Source organism: Suillus clintonianus (assembly GCF_016758775.1).
Source record: "Suillus clintonianus strain FC179 chromosome Unknown DEU56scaffold_2, whole genome shotgun sequence".
NCBI classification, from domain to species: domain Eukaryota; kingdom Fungi; phylum Basidiomycota; class Agaricomycetes; order Boletales; family Suillaceae; genus Suillus; species Suillus clintonianus.
Genome location: NW_024539226.1, coordinates 996,208 through 1,014,509, shown reverse-complemented (window position 1 = coordinate 1,014,509; position 18,302 = coordinate 996,208). Strand labels below are relative to the sequence as shown.

At 50.7% G+C, this 18,302-nt stretch overlaps 7 protein-coding genes across 7 annotated transcripts; 2 read left to right on the top strand and 5 right to left on the bottom strand.

The window, feature by feature from the left end:
* Nucleotides 1-9: 9 nt before the first annotated feature.
* DEU56DRAFT_234337 (uncharacterized protein) lies at nt 10-1,005 on the top strand. The gene is made up of 4 exons (XM_041345211.1): nt 10-52; nt 104-202; nt 270-733; nt 794-1,005. The coding sequence occupies exons 2-3, from the start codon at nt 140-142 to the stop codon at nt 681-683; spliced, it is 477 nt and encodes a 158-aa protein (XP_041215391.1). The 5' UTR covers nt 10-52; nt 104-139; the 3' UTR covers nt 684-733; nt 794-1,005.
* A 133-nt stretch (nt 1,006-1,138) lies between these two features.
* On the bottom strand, nt 1,139-2,289 carry DEU56DRAFT_723214 (ribonuclease III domain-containing protein; the record flags this gene model as incomplete). The annotated part of the gene is made up of 5 exons (XM_041347761.1): nt 1,139-1,582; nt 1,633-1,646; nt 1,699-1,825; nt 1,882-1,972; nt 2,102-2,289. 5 exons carry the CDS (start codon nt 2,287-2,289, stop codon nt 1,139-1,141), a joined length of 864 nt encoding a protein of 287 aa, XP_041215390.1.
* A 590-nt stretch (nt 2,290-2,879) lies between these two features.
* DEU56DRAFT_846721 (uncharacterized protein) lies at nt 2,880-4,059 on the bottom strand. Its single transcript, XM_041355139.1, has 3 exons — nt 3,526-4,059; nt 3,110-3,472; nt 2,880-3,058 (listed from the first exon to the last, which is right to left on the bottom strand). The coding sequence occupies exons 1-3, from the start codon at nt 3,922-3,924 to the stop codon at nt 2,990-2,992; spliced, it is 831 nt and encodes a 276-aa protein (XP_041215389.1). The 5' UTR covers nt 3,925-4,059; the 3' UTR covers nt 2,880-2,989.
* A 112-nt stretch (nt 4,060-4,171) lies between these two features.
* On the top strand, nt 4,172-5,772 carry DEU56DRAFT_766951 (TFIID-18kDa-domain-containing protein). The gene is made up of 5 exons (XM_041351121.1): nt 4,172-4,309; nt 4,363-4,449; nt 4,506-4,713; nt 4,763-5,008; nt 5,066-5,772. The coding sequence occupies exons 1-5, from the start codon at nt 4,187-4,189 to the stop codon at nt 5,515-5,517; spliced, it is 1,116 nt and encodes a 371-aa protein (XP_041215388.1). The 5' UTR covers nt 4,172-4,186; the 3' UTR covers nt 5,518-5,772.
* A 692-nt stretch (nt 5,773-6,464) lies between these two features.
* On the bottom strand, nt 6,465-8,188 carry DEU56DRAFT_975975 (kinase-like domain-containing protein; the record flags this gene model as incomplete). The annotated part of the gene is made up of 7 exons (XM_041359593.1): nt 7,964-8,188; nt 7,555-7,911; nt 7,194-7,379; nt 7,116-7,146; nt 7,027-7,064; nt 6,747-6,974; nt 6,465-6,698 (listed from the first exon to the last, which is right to left on the bottom strand). The coding sequence occupies exons 1-7, from the start codon at nt 8,126-8,128 to the stop codon at nt 6,465-6,467; spliced, it is 1,239 nt and encodes a 412-aa protein (XP_041215387.1). The 5' UTR covers nt 8,129-8,188.
* Nucleotides 8,189-8,762: 574 nt separating this feature from the next.
* DEU56DRAFT_700514 (uncharacterized protein) lies at nt 8,763-9,086 on the bottom strand (the record flags this gene model as incomplete). The annotated part of the gene is made up of 1 exon (XM_041347305.1): nt 8,763-9,086. A coding segment is annotated over one exon (324 nt), but the record flags the coding sequence as incomplete, so codon positions are not given.
* Nucleotides 9,087-14,836: 5,750 nt separating this feature from the next.
* On the bottom strand, nt 14,837-15,503 carry DEU56DRAFT_750927 (kinase-like domain-containing protein; the record flags this gene model as incomplete). Its single annotated transcript, XM_041349554.1, has 5 exons — nt 14,837-14,865; nt 14,931-14,961; nt 15,020-15,205; nt 15,268-15,336; nt 15,390-15,503. 5 exons carry the CDS (start codon nt 15,501-15,503, stop codon nt 14,837-14,839), a joined length of 429 nt encoding a protein of 142 aa, XP_041215385.1.
* Between the last annotated feature and the right edge of the window lie 2,799 nt (nt 15,504-18,302).

Below are 18,302 nucleotides of genomic sequence, written 5' to 3'. Positions count from 1 at the left end.
GAGTATAGAAGCGAAGCACGAAAGAACAGGAAACTTCAGAGCAGTAAAATTGGTTCGTACAATATTGGAATCGAGGGTCAAATTTTATGCTAACTTGTAACAGCTAGAACTAAGCTAGAACACCAATCAACAGATCACGATGGCAGACGAGCAATACGTATCCAAGAAGACCGTCGCTGCATCCTATCGACCACGTAGTTCTGTACGTAGCATTCGTATAAGCAAGCGTCTCCGAAAACGAAAGCACGTTTGACACGTAACACTCACAGCTCATGTCCCCCGGCCTCCAGCGCGCACGCGCACCCTTTCGCTTCCGAAATGCTATCACCGGCCTCATCCTTGCGGGCTTCGGCGTCGGTGTCTGGGCGTACTCTATCAGCGCTGTGAAACAAGATGACTTCTCGGACGTTGATGAGGAGGCACGGGCACTGATGCGTGCTGGGTCGACAATCGTGGAGGAGGTCAAAGTTCCCGTGATAGACGAGGCAAAAGTTGTGGCGGCGCAGATTCCGAACAGTGTGCCGGTGGATGCTAAGCTAGCTACTGTGCCATCAAGACACCGAGGTGTGCTTGTGCCTATTCTTGAAAAGCACTTCCCCCACTTGCTGGATCCATCAAGGAAGACGCTTGTTTGGGGTGCGCCTCCAGTGGACAATATTGGGAGGCTCCGCGATTCGGTATAGAAGTTTTGCAGGTCCTTGGATTTCCGTTTCCCCTCCAGATAATGTCTCAGGTAAGTCATAAAGTTATCGACAGTCGAAAGCACGATGACATTGATGAAACATTTCCACAGCATGGTACAAAACGATAATCTAATAGTAGACCATTTAGCACATGTATGAACACTCCCGTTCGATCTGGCTCCTTTCATAAAACTGGATAGTACGACAAGGCAAATCAAGAAATCAAGACGATGAAACAGCAAATCACATTTATGTTGACGGATTGACGCAACATCTCATACACAACCTCTGCACACTAGCGCAGGCCGACGATGCCACCAATAGAAGAGTAGATCTCCAGCCAGCGCAAGTCTGGAGAGACGGTGCTGAAAGCCTGTTGCAAAGACCAATCAAATTAGTTTATCCAGCCCTTGACCAAACAATCCAACGAAAGAACACCCACCCGTCTTTGCCTGTCAGACTTCGATGCCCATCTTCTTCAGACCCTCTTTGGCGGCCTCGTTCCGGGCGGCTTTCTTGGTCCCACCTTGCCCGCGACCGTAATCCTCCCCGTCGACCTCGCATCTCACAATCCAAATTGGGGTCGTCTTCGTACCCTCGCCAGTGCCGTCTGCATAGATCCACTCGACTATCCTGTTAGCCTTCTGGAGCTGTTGGTTGAACAGCGCGAGGTGCCCTATGGTAGTGGGCGTGGCACTTGGGCGGGGCTGGGGGGGCGAGGGTGGGGGTGAGGACAGAACTGAGTGGGGCGCGACAAGCGCAGTCGGCGGAAGGGGTGGGAGACGATGTTGCTCGCGCACTCGCTTGTACGCCTCAGTTGCGTAGGGTCCAAACAGGGCTTTGAGCCATGGCTGGACGCCTTCCAGATCCTGTTCGAGATAGAGCCCGCCCACGTAAGACTGTCGGTGCGTGTCAACATTCATTTGTTCAAATATCAGGGGTGACGTACTTCGAAGACGTCGGCTGGGAACACTTCGTTTGGCAAATTGACTTATAAAGGGCAGCGAGAACGTACCTTGAATGTTGACAGAAGCGCGCAGGGTAATCGCCTGCGCGGGATGCAAGCGCAGTCTTGCTGGAAGGTCGTACTTACGGGAAACATCAGCAAGAGTTGAGTTGCCTACGACCAGTGCTCGGATTTTCTGACAAAGACCTATTGGGCATGCATACTTACTACCCATTGAGAAATGAAGCGTACCGTAGACGGCCCAACCCGTAAGTTTGGGTACATCTCCAGAAGGAGCTTGGTCACCACCAGACCTAACACAGTGTCCCCAAGATGCTCATATCTGCGGAAGGGATCAGTATTAACTCCTCGCATGAGTGCCCATATCGAAGCTCATTCAGTTGCGTGCGGTGGTTTAGACAGCAACACAGCCTGACGACCTAGGGAGCCGACAGAAGAGGGCCTTGCTTACTTTTCATTGTCTGGACTCGGGTCCTGGGGATGGTCCTCGAAGACATGATTCGGTCTTCCGTAATACGAGCGATGCGTAAACACCTGTGTCCTGATGCTCTCCTTGTTGATGTCGGGGAGCGGGGGAAACGGGTGTATGTCATTGAACACAGGATGAAGTATGGACGGGGGACTGTCAGACAGTAACATACAAAAGTTAGGAACACGGGAGAGTATATTCAGCCAGTAGCTGCTGAAACCCACATACTTGAGCGACATCACTGCTAGAGGGAGGATGTGGAGGAGAAGAAAGTGACACTGACCTCCGAGCCGGCGCCTTCTGCCTATATGAAGCTGATGGACTATACCCTGAATAGCGGCGTTTATCAACAAGATCCATCAGCGCGGGGACTGCCGCGCCGGAAACCAGTGCTATGGGATATGAATAGGGCGAGGCTAGCCACCTCATGATAGGTTTAGGCGTACTACTGTTATTAGAATGCTTCTAGTAAACCATAACTTGGCGCTGCTAGTGGGCGCCTTCACTGTGGCGCAAAGCATAGGGTACTAACATGAGGTTGATGACAGCGAAGATCAGGATTGACATTTGTGGGATTCCCCTTCAACCTTGCAGGAAATCGGACGTCAAGAACGCACCTACTAAGATTATGGCTGAGAGATAGAAGCCACTGTACTGTAATTCCAAGACTATCGAACCCTGCGTTCTGCCTGCAGTCGTCAAGTGCCCCGAGCTTCAACGAGAAATAGATCTACACACTACTCTGGTCACAAAATAACACACGTTGCCCAACCAAGGAAGATTCTCAAGCCCTTAGACCAGCGCTTATACGGGGAAATGGATAGTGATACATATTCAAGACTTCTAAGCATCGTTACACCATTAAATTAATTATGCGGGAGGAGTGACTACCTCTGAAGCAGTTGTCACTTCTTCTGCTGGTATGCGTTGCTCCTCGAGCTAGTGTTACAATATCAGTAAAACATCCATGTCACCCGCAAATCGGCGTACCTTTGCCCTCAACTTCATCTCAAAAAAGTTCTTATGGAGACCACATTCAGTTTTCTCCCCCTTATCTGCCCATCTACCGGCACGCTCGCCAGTATCTCCCTCACGACTGGGCTGCGTGCTATGCCAGTCACCGACACTACGATATCCCTGGTCGAGCAGCTGATTCCTCGGAACGTTGTTCTCGCGGATGTACTCATCGACCTGCGCGAACGACCACCCAAATAGTGGGTTTATCTTAAGGAGCCCTGTTTCGTCGACCTCAAGCGGCTGGAGGGAAGCACGATCGCCACCCTGAGATCTGCGCCGGCCCGTGATGACACTGCGCACGCCAAGCTCCTGGTACGCACGCTGGGCTGGCTCAACCTACGCAAAATTCAGTTCTGCTACTTACAGGAAGCCAAGGAAAAGCAACGTACCTTGACCGCAAAATCGTATGTGTCCTCGTCCTTCTCCCACAGTTCTTCGCCGTGCTTCTTTTCAAAATCTCGAATTGTCTCGCACCCCTCGGGCTTGTATACCCTTATATCAACAGCATACCGCTCTCGCACCTGCTGCACGAGTTCATATGTTTCCGCAAAGTGGTACAGCGTATCCAGAAAAATGAGTTTCGGGATCGGGCGGCCGGACTTGGAAAGCATATCGAGGGCGACGAGCCCGGTGAGCCCGAAAGCTGTGGTCTGGTAGAGTGCAGGGAGGTTTGTGAGTGCCCATGCGAGGATGTCTTGTGGAGAAAGCTGAGAGAGTTGGGCGTTAATAGCCGCGAGCGTTTCTTCGCTCAGTGGCGGCTCAAGCGGAGTACTGAATTGGCCGGCCATGGCGTTTGCGACAATTAAAAAACTAAGATGCTACACGAATGTATGAACGGAGAACAAAACACGGAATTGTGGATGGACGAGCAGCAGACATGGTATTTCAGGTGGTCCACATGGATGAGATGGCGTAGTGATTGCAACACCGATTAGCAAGACCCCCACGAGACCATGTTTCCAACTACGGGAAAGGCTTATTACATAATCATTAGGAAACTAATCAATTCATCGCTTACCGGATACTTCATTTAGCTGTTCACTGCTGACCATGGCGCCAGCACAAACAGCAGCACCAGCTGCAGCGCCTGCTCCGGCGCCGGTTGCGGTCACCAAGAAACCTTCAGATGGGACGGGTCGTGACTACAAGTACACACAGGAGATATCTCAGATGGTACGCCATTACTCATGTACATGTCACACTCATGAACGACGGAATACTCGCAGATGTTCGTCTTCGGGGAGATCCAAGACCCAAATCCAGAGACAGTCAACCTCGTCGAGGACATTGTACGTAGCCAGCTTATTGAACTTGTGAGTCGTCTTCTACTTGAACGATGAGATTCCTGTGATGTATTGTGTTACTCTAGATCCTGCAAGCCCGCCTCCACGCGAACCGGCGTGGTGTGCGCTACATCACAGCAGAAGACCTCATCTTCCTCATCCGTCATGACCGCGGCAAGGTCAACCGTCTCCGGACATATCTTTCATGGAAGGACGTTCGTAAACATGCCAAAGACTCGGGCGGTGATGGAGGGGGTGGCGTTGAGGTTGAGACCCTCGAGGATGGCGCTGATGGTCCGTATCTCACCAACATGTGTCTATTAGTCTGCTAATTTCTGCGCAGACAAACTAACGACTAAGGCGCAAAAGATTACTATCAAGCTTCCTTGGGAGATTTCAACGATCTACAGCGAGGTGCTCCGTCAATCTGGACACCAATCTGATGACGAAGAGGACGAGGACGATATTGAGGCACATGAAGCGAGTATACAACGCCTCAAGGAAGCTGACGATGCCACACGTCAAATGACGAGAGAAGAGTACCAACATTATTCAGATTGTAGACAAGCATCATTTACATATCGAAAAGGTAAAGCCGTTTCATGAGCTAGGCAACTCAAATCTTATTGACGTGACGAACGACTAGCCAAGCGCTTCCGCGACTTTCTCAACCTTCCCCCGCACCTGGACCTCAAAGCTAACGACGACACCGTCGATATCGTTGGCTTCCTTGCCTTCGAAATGGTGCGCTCCCTCACACTCGCAGGCCTCGACGTCAAAAAATCACTTGAAGAATCATATTTACGAGACGACTACCTGGGTACCTCGCCCATCCTCGGCAAGCGAAAGTCGCACAATTCACACAGGCGAGGGGAACAACGGGAGAAACGCGCGAGGAGAGAGGAGGAAGAGGAAGAAGAGGCACCGCTGCCTACGAGTTCGCTATTTTTACCCCCACCAGAAGCGAGGACAGCTCTGCGGCCTGAGCACATCCAGGATGCATTTGCGCGGATGCAGGGTGACTGGTCGCACCACCGCAGTGCGGGGATGCGGAATTGGCGTGGTGGTCTTGTGCGCACGAGAGTCAGTCTTATTTAGACTTCTCTTGTGGTTCATACTGTTTGGTTTTGAGAGTATGGTTGATACCCTTTATATTTGTATTTCTATGACCTGCTAGCTAATACTTCTACTGTATGATACATACCCCAAGATGTGAGCACGATCGAATTGTACTAATACGATCTCTGCGACTGGCTATTGATTTTGCAGGTCAGACCCGATGATCGAGACTGTCACTTTCATTTCTCTCAGTGTCTCACTTGGTTGTTCTCTCCCTGATTAATATTGCGGCATGTACAACATATCTAGTTCGAATCAGCGAAATATACACAGCGATAGTAAATTTCATTCTTAATCTCCCCGTCAACTTTCTCCGTTGGTGGACGGTTCTGAAGATCAGTAGACCAACATTGCTCAATAACATGCCAGTACTTGTCGTGGCGCACAGGATAACGAGATCGACGAGGCTTTTGCGACTTGGCTATGCATAAGATGATGGCGGCATCACTCGAGAGGTGATAATGTTGGTGAGGATCTGCACGCATAAGTAATAAATATTATGTAATATTGTTGAGAAGTTTGACTGTGATAATATATATGCCCCGTCGAAGCTGTGCCTGCGATTGGCCTGCGAGGATCACAAAGAATCACTATAGCTAGTAGAAGTAGCTAGATGAAAAATTCAACTTGAACCCCAGCAGCATGCAGGAAGCAAGAAAAAATATTGGCCTCGCAGTAGGTCATACTGATCGACACCCCTCTCCAGGACGAACAGAACAACGAGAAAGAAGCGGCGCGATGTGCATTTGTCTAATTCTAGGTATTGGAACTCGAGTGCATGCGAGACTATTTACATCCAAGTTGTACTTATAGAGTGACAAAACAAGAGAAGCCCGGAGGTGAGCCTACGTTTATCGTACAGTAGTATGATGTACCGCATGCTGTATATTTAGCTGTCCTGTAAACAGATTGTGATGTAAAACAGCTCAAGAATCAGCAAGATTTAACAGCGAGGAAAATTCGTTCCTGATCTCTATCTCAATTTGTTTTGTCGACGGACGATCTTGAGGAACAGTAGACCAACAACGCTCAATAATTCGCCAATATGTGTCAGGGACGTCAGGGTAACGGGTTCGGTCAGGTTTTTTTGATTGCGCTATCCATAGGATGATGGTGTATTGGTGTTTGGTGTAATAATAGGGAGCTTCGTTGGTGAGGACCTAAAGAGCTAATGATATCATTGAGAGGTTGAAATTACCCGGACATACCTGTAACATGATACCGCCGAACGAATAGATATCACTCTCCTGGCTTGGCCGCACTTCAGATCCATCCATCTTATCTTCAATTAGCTCAGGAGCCAACCATCGCACGGTTCCTCGGATCGCAGTCGAAGTCCAGGATGCCCTAGAGGCACTGATATCCTCGGAATACATTGAGGAAAGACCGAAGTCGGTAATGCAAGCGGTGCCATCACCATCAATGAGGACATTATTCTAGAACTCACATCTCAATGAAATTGAAAGCATCGAGAAGGGTTAAACTTACCCCACTGAAGTCGCCATGGATGACATAATTGTCATGAACTGAAATAGTAGTTGACTCCATATCCAGCATTGACACTAACTAGCACGTACGATATTGCAGACCAGCTATGATATCGTTGAGCTGAGATTGCTATCAGTCGGTCGTCTAAAATAAATGGAAGGACTTACGATTTGGAATCGTCGAACGACAGCAAGAGTTTTACCCTGACACTTCAAATACGTTGTCAAGTCTCCATTCTCCACCCAAGGACTGACTATCGCCATAAATGGGCTGAAGCCAGACGTATAACCACAGACGGGAAGAATGTTTTTATGCTTCATGTTGGCACATATTGTGAGTTCGCGCCGTATCCTCTGCCAGATCTCTAGCATCAGTTATAGATGCAGTCCTTCGTCGAGCCACTCGCCTTGATCTTTTTCTCCCTTTTTGCACCAAATTGATCATCAGCACATATCTTCAACGATTTCACTGCAACCTGCGATTTTTTTTTTGCTTCAGACAGATGGACAGAAAATATCGCAAACTAACTTTGATTAATGTTCCATCCTTCTTATATGTGCATTTCCATATTTCACCGAACCCGCCAGTAGCAGCAGTGCATTCTTCGTCCTTGGTGATGTATCTCGTGAGGTCACAGAGCCCGGCGAGGTCTGGGTTTTCAGGGGCTCTAGACAGCGAGTGAAATTCATTCCTGATCATGCCGTCAGCTGCCTCCGTCGATGGACGGTCCCGGGGATCAGTAGACCAACATTTCTCGATAAACTCCCAGTATTTTTCAGGGAGCACAGGATAGCGAGATCGAGAAGGCTTTTCCGACCTGGCTATGCATAAGATGATGGCCGCATCATTCGAGAGGTAATAATAGGGAGTCTTGTTGGTGAGGACCTACAAGTGGAATTCATGATACCATCGAGACGTCAAAATTACCCAGACGTACCTGCAACATGATACCGCCGAATGAATACATGTCGCTCTGCTCGCTAGGCCGCACTTGCGATCCATCCTCCCGATCTTCGAGCAGCTCAGGAGCGATCCATCGCATGTTTCCCTTGAGCGTGGATGTCCAGAAAGCCTGTGAGGCGCTTATAACCTCCGAATACATTAAGGAGAGACCAAAGTCGGCAACACACGCAGTACCATCCCCATGGATGAGCACATTAGGCTGGAGATCACATCTCAATCAGATTGAAACCATCAAGAAGGTGAACTTTTTTTTTTTTTTTTTTTTTATATCCAATTTATGTCCATTCAGAGAGTACTCTATGTAGGACAGTACTTGCTAATTCTAAGGGCCCCCAGTGCCCTAATGTGCATCCCAGAATCCGCGAATGCCCTGGTGTGGGATGTACCCCACCAGTCCGCCGTTCCTGCCGGCCGTTTTAGACGCGCGATTCGGTTGAGGTGAGATGACTGGATAAGTAGACTTGTGATATATGTAACTGTCGAGATGGTAGTCTAATGCGTACTCGGCCTTAATAGGCTGGTACAGGAACCGTTCTGAATGCAGTGAATATATGGGATAGATCCTGTATTGGCGAGGGTCTTTAGATATTTGCTGGAGCGATTCAGGGATTGATGCGTTGGTTCCATGTGAGCGAGTGGGAGATGCGGGAAGTGCGGGGAGTGAGAGGGATATGGTCTTGGTGTGCGATATACGCGATGCGTGTTTTTGATACATGTGGGTTACTACTGGGGGAGCGGGTGACTGTCTGCATATGATACTAATGAGGAAATGGGACTTCACCAAAGGTGGTCTTGAATCTGCCGGTAGCATTGATGTACGGCACTAGATGCGGGGTAGCGTCTTCGTTCGTTAGTAGGAAAGGGATGGAAGTAGCCTTGCGGCCAAGGGCCTGGATCAGAACGTGTCGTGCGCGTTGATAGTGTGGGCAGATGGTGAGAAGATGGTGAACGGACTCCTCGATTCCTGGACAATGAGCACAGTGCGGGCTTTCAGTCTTCCCAAGACGGTGTAGATGTCGGTTGAGAGGGGCATGGCCAGTGTGAAGCGCCATGTATAGGCCAGTAAGCTTCTTGGGGAAGGATGAGGTGAGTTTGACGAAAGAGCGGTGTATGAGCTTAGGATCCAATTGATGCATGCGATTGTAGCGGGGTGATTTCCTCCATAGGCGCTCCCAACGAGAGCGCGTCTCCTTTTGTTGAACCTCTTTCAGAGCCGATACACTGAGGGGCAGGGCTCCACGACGTAGGTATCGTGGAAGCTTGTCAGGGGGACTGTTCTTTCGTATACTCTCTGCCGCCGCTTTCGCGTGCTTGTCCACCTCCTCGTTCCCATGAACACCAGCATGACCAGGGACCCATCTAAGGGTCATTGCGAAGTTCTCGTGTCGTTTGGCCACGCATTGAATCATCCTGCGGAATTGATCTGCCAGATAAGAGCCTGGGCGCGAATAGAAACTCTCACCTGCTTGAATGGATGCTTGGTTGTCGACTGAGACTGAGATGGGGAAGGAGAGATTCTGTTCTGTGGCTATTAGCCTCGCTGCCAAGGTTAGTCCGACTTCTTCTGCTTCAAACACGGTATGTTCCTCATCAGATCCTAGGTGGAATCTGAGTGTCCTGGGGGTTTTCCCAGAGCGAAATAGCGTAGCGGCTGCGCCCACTTTTCCGTTGCAGCGTGAACCATCACTGTACACCTGGATTGATTCCGTCAGGTGTTCGTGCTCCTGGATGGCGTCTTCTTTGGACTTGGCTATATGAGCAGTCCAGGGATTGGAGGAGGAAGGTGACCGTCGTGAGGGGATAAGGGTTTCTATATCGTCGGGGACGATAGCGTAACGATGCGTTAGTCTGTGTAGCGAGGAGCGATGCGAGGAGACATAGTGGCGTGCCGCACGACGTAGGGGCTCGTATAGGGGGTGGGATTTGGGGTGGGTCGTGAGGCGTATAGCAGCGCGGTAGCAAGCATTCTGAAGGAGGAGTGTGACGGGCATCAAGTTGGCGTGTACTTCTATGACGTCGGTGGCCGTGGAACGCATGGCACCGGTGATAGCGAGAGCCGCCATTCGTTGAACGGTCGACAATCTCTTCGCGATCCCAATGGATCCTCTTTGCAATGCTCCCGATCCTTCGCGGTATACCGGCGAAAACCAGAGATCAGCGGCGTAAAGCATCTTGGGGACCGCGACGGACTGATACAATTGACGCATTAGGCGCAGGGGTATACCCTTGGTAGTGGAGGAGAGACGGCGTATCTGAAGGACGTAGGCAGTCCCGCGAGCGATAGCGTTATCTACCTGGGGCTTCCATCGAAGTTCTTGGTCCAGGATCACTCCAAGAAACCGGTGGGTGGGGGAGGGGTGTATGGTGGAGCCCTGGATGTGCATGGGTGGGCGATCCTTATTGCGGTTCATGGAGAAGTCCATTAGGGCGAACTTATTGGTCTCGAAGCGGGAGTTGTGGTCCGTAGACCAAGCGTATCCGCCCCCGGGTCTCTCGAGCATGTCGGCCAGTATTCTATGCGTCGCGGTGAAGTCCTTCGCCACCGCTATAAAGGCTGTATCATCTACAAAGGCAAGGGTAAGTTCGGTTAGTGATTCTCTGCCCCGGCGGGGCTTCGCGACGTCAACGAGTCCTGCACTGTAGATGATGTACAATATCATAGAGAGCGGGTCTCCCTGTCCAATTCCATTGGTGACAGGGAACCAGTCTGACGTGAACCCATCAAACTTGAGCTGGGTGTGTCTGTTGGAGAGAACTAGATCAGTGAAATGGACGAGGCTGCGAGGGATACGCCGCATTCGCATGTTGTGAATGAGGGGTGTCGTGACTGCGTTGGGGAATGCGCCCTCGATATCGAGGAATAGCGCTGATACTACCTTGTGGGAGCGCCAAGCGTTCTTGACCGTTTCTTCCAGTAGGTGGATGGAGTCTGTCGTGGACCTACCCGGGCGGCCGCCAAAGTGCGTGTTGGGGAGCAGACGGTGGTGTTCCAGGATGAACGTAAGTTGTTCGGCGACAACAGCGGTCAGGAGTTTGCCGGTGGTGTTGAGGAGAGCGATGGGGCGAAAGGCCTTGGGGATGGAATAGTTGGGCTTGCCCGGTTTCCGGAGGACGACAGTGGAGAAGTATCGCCAGGGCTGATAGTACACGCGGTGAGAGAATACAGCATTGAATAGAGGGGTTAGGTAGGGTATCAGAACGTTAGCGCACTCCTTGAAGACGATGTTGCATATGCCATCTGGTCCTGGAGCCTTGTAACCGTTGAGGCGGGTGATAGCGCGTGCGATCTGGGATGGTGTGATGGGAGGGGGTTGTTCCACGGGATCGGGGTATTCGGCATCTGGTGGAACAGTATCAGCCACGGGGGGGGAGGAAAGAAGGACTTAGCTAATATGAGACTTTTGTCGACGTTGGTGACCACTTCAACGATGGTGCCGTCAGGGGAGGGGATCGCTAGAGTGGGGACTCTGGCTTTGCCCCCGTCGCTTGGGGTGGACGTGACGTAGTGGTTGGCAGTCCAAAGGTCGTTTCCCTCGAGATCTTCGAGCCAGTCGATCCAATGCTGCTTCTTGGTGGCTTCAATTTCATTGGCGTAGAGGGTCTTGGCCGTTTTGAGGTCCGCGTGGCACGAGTGGAGGGGCAGACCTCTCATCTGGTATGATAATCTGCTAAGTCCCGTTACCTTGTTTCTCAGGCCCGTCAAACGCTGATTCTACCAGCGCTTGGAGTGAGGGGAGGGCCTGGAGTGGGGAACACAGTCGTCGATGGCCCTCGTGATGGATTGGGTGAGGTGGAGTGCCGCGGCTTGGAACTCGTCTCCAGATGCCAAAGGTTGGGGCGGGCATACACCGATTAGATCGGTAAGTCGAGTGTTGAAGTCTTCCCAATTTACCTTCTGCCAGTTCCTGCGGGGGGTAAGGTCAGCGCGTGGGGTTTCGAGGTCTAGGATGGTTAGTATTGGGACGTGGTCGGTTCTGGGACCACGTTGGGTGGGGTCTGTGTTGCAGGAGATGACGGTGTCGCATAGAAGTTCTGTACCGAAGACGTTGTCAGGTCTTGTCCAATTACCAGTGTTGTTAGCTTGAAGAGTCGGGATGTCGCGTGGGAGCAGCTGTAGCATACTATGGTCAGCAATCAAGTCTATTAGTGGTTGGGTAGCGGTGTAGTTGAATAAGTGTCGATTACGAATATCTTCCCACAATGGATGATGCCGGTTGAAATCACCGGCCCAGAGCATGTGATCCGAGTCAGCGGGTTTGATGATGTTCATGTTGGTATCTAGGAATGAGGCGAGGGCGGTTAGTGTAGAGGAGGAGTTGCAGTCATTATAAATATTGAATATAGTGCAGTTGCCAAACGGGCCTGACAGTTGGATGACTACCACATCCGAGGACGGGAATGAAATCTGCTTCCATGAGTTGGTGTCCAGGGTTGCACTTATTAATGTGACGGCTCGAGTTTTGCTTTGAGGTTGGGTGTAGTGTAGCGTAGGATAAAGAACGTGCCAGTGATGGTTTGCACTAGTGTTGCGCAGGAAGTTGATGTGGGGTTCTTGTATGATGATGAGGTCCCAGTTGGCGATGTCTCGGTTGTTGAGTAACGAGGCTTGCGCAGTGAGGGATGCGTTGAGATTTTGTTGCCAGATGCGGAGTCTTACAGAGTCGGGGTTATTGATGGTGCATTCAGTCATGGGCGGTGACAAAGGAGGTGGAGGTAGGGCTGTCGAAGGCGTTAGGGATGGATGGATCAGGGTCATCAAGTCCTGAGCCTGTGAAAGGGAGTAGGTTCTTGAGTAGGTCCACCGATTGTCAGTGGAAATCAAGGGATGGGGAAGGTGAATGGGGGCGGGGGCGGGGGCGGGGGCGTGGGTTGGTGTTGGGGCTGGGGTGATGTGCAGGGTGTGAGGTGGCCGCTGTTCTGACTTGAGAGGACTTGGGTTGGGTCGGATACGATATGGTGGTCTGACGAAGGTTGGCGTTTACAAGTCTTGGGCGGCGTGTTGATGATGGAGAGGTAGGGGGAGGGTGGACGGGTGTTGATGGCTTGGGGGGTAGCGGGGGTTGGATAGCGTGAGTCCATGCCGATTCCGTGGGGAAGTATGGCATCCTATTTTCCGGGTATCTGTCGTTCAGGAGTTCGCATCTTCGGATTAGCTCTGGACACTTCCTAGCCCAACTTGTATGGTCGGTGCTCTTGCAGTTCACACAACGGGTGGTGCGGTAGGCAGTGCATAAGGCAGTGCGATGTTCTCCGCTGCAGGTGCCGCATGTGTCGACCGGTGCCGTACAGTTGCGTGCGATATGTCCGTACCGTTGGCATTTGGCACAGCGGGTTGGTTCTTTCCTGTCCTTGCGAACTGCGAAACGTTCGCTGTCTATGCATAGTCCGTCGCGGAGAATGTCGTTGGCGGAAGTGGCTGTTGAGACCTGGAGTAGGGCGAAGGCCTTGCGCTATTCTTGGGTGCGGCGGAGAGGGGGTTTGATCCACCTGATGGAGGATAGGGAATTGGGGGGAAGGTAGTTCTCGAGTTCGATTTTGCGTAAAAAGTCTTCCTGTTCGATCTGCATATGGATGGGTAAGTATTCTAGAACAACTGGATAGGTGCGGCTGCGGAACGATACAGTGGAGTCGAATTGCCCTTCTAGAAGTGCTCTACCCTCTGCGCTTCCTAACCAGGAGGCTAGTCGTTCGGTTTCCAGTTCAACTACTATTCCTCCGTTTCGTAAGGTTGCTACCGATCTGATATCTCCCGGGGGTGTGGTGTCAGTGCGGATGACAGCGAGGGCTGCTTTCAGTTTCTTTGCAATGTCTAGGTTGGGGGTGTTGGGTGGGAATAGGGTGTTGTTGGCCTGGGCTTCTAGTAGTATCTCTCGTGCTCGGATAGCTGCCCGTCCTACTGCCTTGTCCACTGATGGTGGGAGATGCGATGCTACTATTGAGCTGTAGGTGGGTTGGGATGAGGGCGAGGGGGTGGGTTGCTGTGGGGTCGTCATCAATTGGGTCGACAGGTGGTTAATGCGATCTTGGGTAGAGGTGAGCGATGGGGTGAGCGTTTTCAGTGTCGTCTGGTATTCTTCGACCGAAGATTGCAGGTCATTGATCGCTTCCTCTATTCTGTCCGCTGCTATTCTCATGTCTGCCTCTTTTTCCTCTCTTTCAGCCTTGAGGAGTTTATGCATGCGCTCGGCGGATTCTACAGTGGGGGCAAGGGACTCTCCAAGTTGTTGGAGTGAGGTAGCAAGGTGATTCGTGGTATCTTTCATGATCTCTCGTATCTGATCTGTCAGTTGCGGGACTAGTTCGGTTGCGAGTTGTTCGGTAGCGGCTTCTGCTATTTCACACGTGGCGTGTTTTTTCATGATGAAGGCTACAGCACGAATGGCAGAGATGACCGGTAATGGGATGTTGGCGGACATCTGGGTGATGTGAAAGAGGATGGACATGAGATGAGGTATGGTGAAAGGCTGGTTTCCGTGGCTCAGCAACTTGTACGTCAGGTAAGCTTCCGTGGATTGTGTATTCATGACTGAGTTTGACATGACTTCAATGTCTTCCGTGTTGGTAGGGACTCGAGTAGTGTTGCGGGTGTTTGGGCCGACACTCGGAGTCGGAGGACGGGGATTGGGTGGGTCGTTTTTCGGTCCGACACCTTGTTTTGCCTGGGGCATGTCAGTGTATTCAAATAGGAAGAAGTTGTATCTAGAATGTGTTTTTTGATTGTTTTATTTGTTTTTCTGGAGAGAGAGAAATGGCCAGGGTTGCCTTAGGGCAGCGGTGGTGCTGTTGAGCACGATGTTCTCGAAGGGTGTCCGGGGTCTTCGATGGGGGTGCCACTTCGAAGGTGAACTTACCCCACTGAAGTCACCATGGATAACCCTGTTGGCGTGAACTACGGAGAATAGTTATGACTCCTGATCCAGATTAAACTAACTGGCACGTACGATATTGGAGACCAGCTATGATATCCCTGAGCTGAGATTGTCATTAGTCCGTAGACTGTATGAAATATGAAATACAAATGAGGACTTACAATCTGGAATCGTCTAACGAGAGTAAGATCCACACCCACACGCTCCAAATAGGCGGACAGATTTCCATTCTCCGCCCAAGGACTGACCAGCGCTATAAATGGGCCGAACCCATTGGTATAACCATAAACGGGGAGAATATTTTTGTGCTTGAGGTTGGCGCATATTCTGAGTTCATGCATTATCCTCTAAGAAGTAGCGACATCTGGCGTAAGTGATATTAGACGTAATCTTTCGTCAAAACACTTACCTTGATTTTCTTCGACTTCGCTGGACCAAGTTGATCAGCAGCGTACACCTGCAATGCTTTCACTGCGACCTGCACAATCATCAATTTTGGACTGATGAAGAAACAGTATACTGCCAACGAACTTTGATCGATAGCCGATCCATGAAATAGGTGCATTTCCAGATCTCTCCTAACCCGCCACGAGCAACAGGATAGTCTCCGTCCTTGGTGATATATTTTGAGAGATCTTGGAGCATCACTTCAGGGGGGAGATCGTCAAGGGCATTGTTATGAACAGGGAGAACTGTGCTCGTACGGGAAGAGGAGGAAAGGTGTTCGCGGGGCTGGTAAGGTAAATGGGGTGCACTGATCTGCAAGAGAATGTAAGCGCAGGAACAATGCATATATAGGCTGCGTACTCTAGTCGGTTGTGCAGGCCGTAGGGTAGCAAGGATGTCTAGTGGAGTGTTGCAAATATGGATCTTGGTGTCATCATAGGTCGTGTAAGCCACTTGGCTTGAGTCGGGTGAGAGAATAAGACAACAGGGTTTCTGGACGGAAAACGAGGCGAGGAGCTGGCGGGATTGAAAGGCCCATAGCTTGATAGTCTGGTCCGCGGAAGCTGATAGAGCACAGTCAGATGAGAGTGCTAGACAAGAGATGGTGTCGGTGTGGCCTTCGAAAGACGCTCCGATAGTCTGCAATGTCAACGCATCAAACTCATAGATCCTACTGGCATTCTCGTCCGTGAAGCTAAAGGCGGCAACAATGGATTTGTCTTTCGTCGTCCAGAACACTGGTGCAACTGAGGCGGGGCATCTGCGATCATATTTCCCTAATCTGAAATCCAATTTCTGCGCATCGACATCCCACACTTCAAGGCACTTCGCCACGCCTGACTTGACTGCGAGCTTCTTCGAGTCTAACGAGAATCGAATTGCGCCCACTTTGTCAGCACTCTTGAACGGACCAGCCACAAGTTGTCCGGTGTCCAAGCTCCATATACACGCTGTACGATCTTCTGCCCCACTCGCCAGCAGTCTGTTGTCCGCGGAGATATCGATGCAGTTGATCCGGTCCGAGTGGCCTTGAAATGTTCTTACGATCCCCATCTCAACATCACGGGCTTTGACCTCCCCGCAATTATTGGAATCTCCACCAGCGGTGATAATCCATCGGCCATTCTTTGATACCGCTACCGCATCCACTTCCTGCTCCCAAACATCCCGTGCCTCCTCAACCTCCTTGCCTGCCTGCAGGTCCCATCGCCGAGCGGTCTTGTCATATGATCCGCTGAGTATGTGTTTGCCGTCTGGAAAGAAGGAGATGGATGGAATAGACTCAGTATGACCCTCCAAGGTCAATACGGTTGTCAAAATCGATGTGGTTGCTGCTGCTGCTGCTGCGGGCTGTCTCGATCCGGAAGCCATAGTTGTGTCCTCACCAGCGAGGTTAGCAGGTACGGCAAGATTTGATTTGGAAGTGCTCGAAGAACCGTCGGTGAGGTCTTCTGTACTGTGGCCTGATGTTAACAGTGATTTCGAAGGATACCCGACTCTTATCACCTTTATCTGCTGACGTCGATCGTCAGTCTGTCAGCGGTGAAAGTTCAGATCGTTTGGATGTTTCCAAGAGGCTAGCAACGTTGGAGAAGGGCGAGAAACGAATGTGTGCGTCTATGTACGACCACCCTCTTGTACCTTGCTATAACACGCCCGCACAGCGTTTACAGAATCAAATCCACTTGCTTTTCGGCTCACAAGCATGACCATTTTGGTATTGATGCTGGAGCGGCCTTAACAGACCAACGAGCGCCAGTTCAGCGATCATCGATCGGCCACGGCCCAACACTGGCATGCACGTTGCATGTTGAGAGCTCCTTCCACAAGTTGAGTGCAGATATCACCATGACTTTGCTCACCTACCGATAGTATATTTAGGCTGTCCACAAGGAGCCACGTCACGGTCCTATCCTCATCTATCCATTTTGGAGAGGACAACGAGATAGCACTTTGAATTACAAGGACGCTCATCGAGCCATCCAACGATATGGGATTGCCAGGGCATGGGAGTTGAAGATACACGTAGTAAGTCTATTACCACGAACGCCCGTCTGCGTCTTTGATCGTGTATGATCACGAAGTCTCTGAATCGTTTATGAAGCATTCCACAGTGTCCCTCCTACACCAATTTGTCGTGCAGTACTCGTAGAGCAAATTATGATATTCAGTACTTTCAAAGCGCTGGATGTGTGGCATTTACCTCGGTTTCGACAGATACATGGGCTTGTGCTGGTGGGACATTTCGTTCCGTGATGAGCGCATCTGAGCCTCGTACAGCTCTAGCCCCATGAAGCCCTCGCACAGTATGTGATGCAACACTGTTGCTGTATGCCATTCTTTTCGATAGTGTTCTCCGGTTGACAACCATTATTCTGGTTGACGACTGCTGGGGCATCGCTTCTTAGGCAAAGGGCAATCTGTCGGTGACACACCGCCAAGCTACATGAAGCCGTGTAATCTGCCAGCGACCACGCGGAAAATTAGTCTTCGAGCACAAAAAGCAAAGATGTACGTGGACGACGTACAATCGTACGTTGTCAGACTCGTGCATACGTATTTCTGTACCTGTGTTTCAATCGAGCTGCATGTTGTTGATCCAGGTATTCTGCTGGCAGAAGGTCTTCGATCTTCGGGTTGAAATGGTTGCTGTAACATGCCTCTTCCGTGTGGTAGCTCTGCACAGCGTTTACGGTATGTATAATCAAGTCCGCTTGCTTTTCAGCTCACAAGCATGGCCATTTGGTTTTGATGTTGGAGCGGCCTCAACAGACCAACGAGCGCCTTCTTTCGTATATATGTGACGCGATGAGAAAAATATCTAAATCTAAGGCTAGATGTATAATAATACAAGGACTCCCTTCGGTCGGCAGTTGCAGCATTGCGTTTATAATATATAACTCGGAAACTATAATGTTTGCAGAATCTCGTTCTTCGTTCGTCTCCGTAAATAAGCACAGTGTGTCTCTCCGTGTCCTTACTCTCGATAATGCTGTA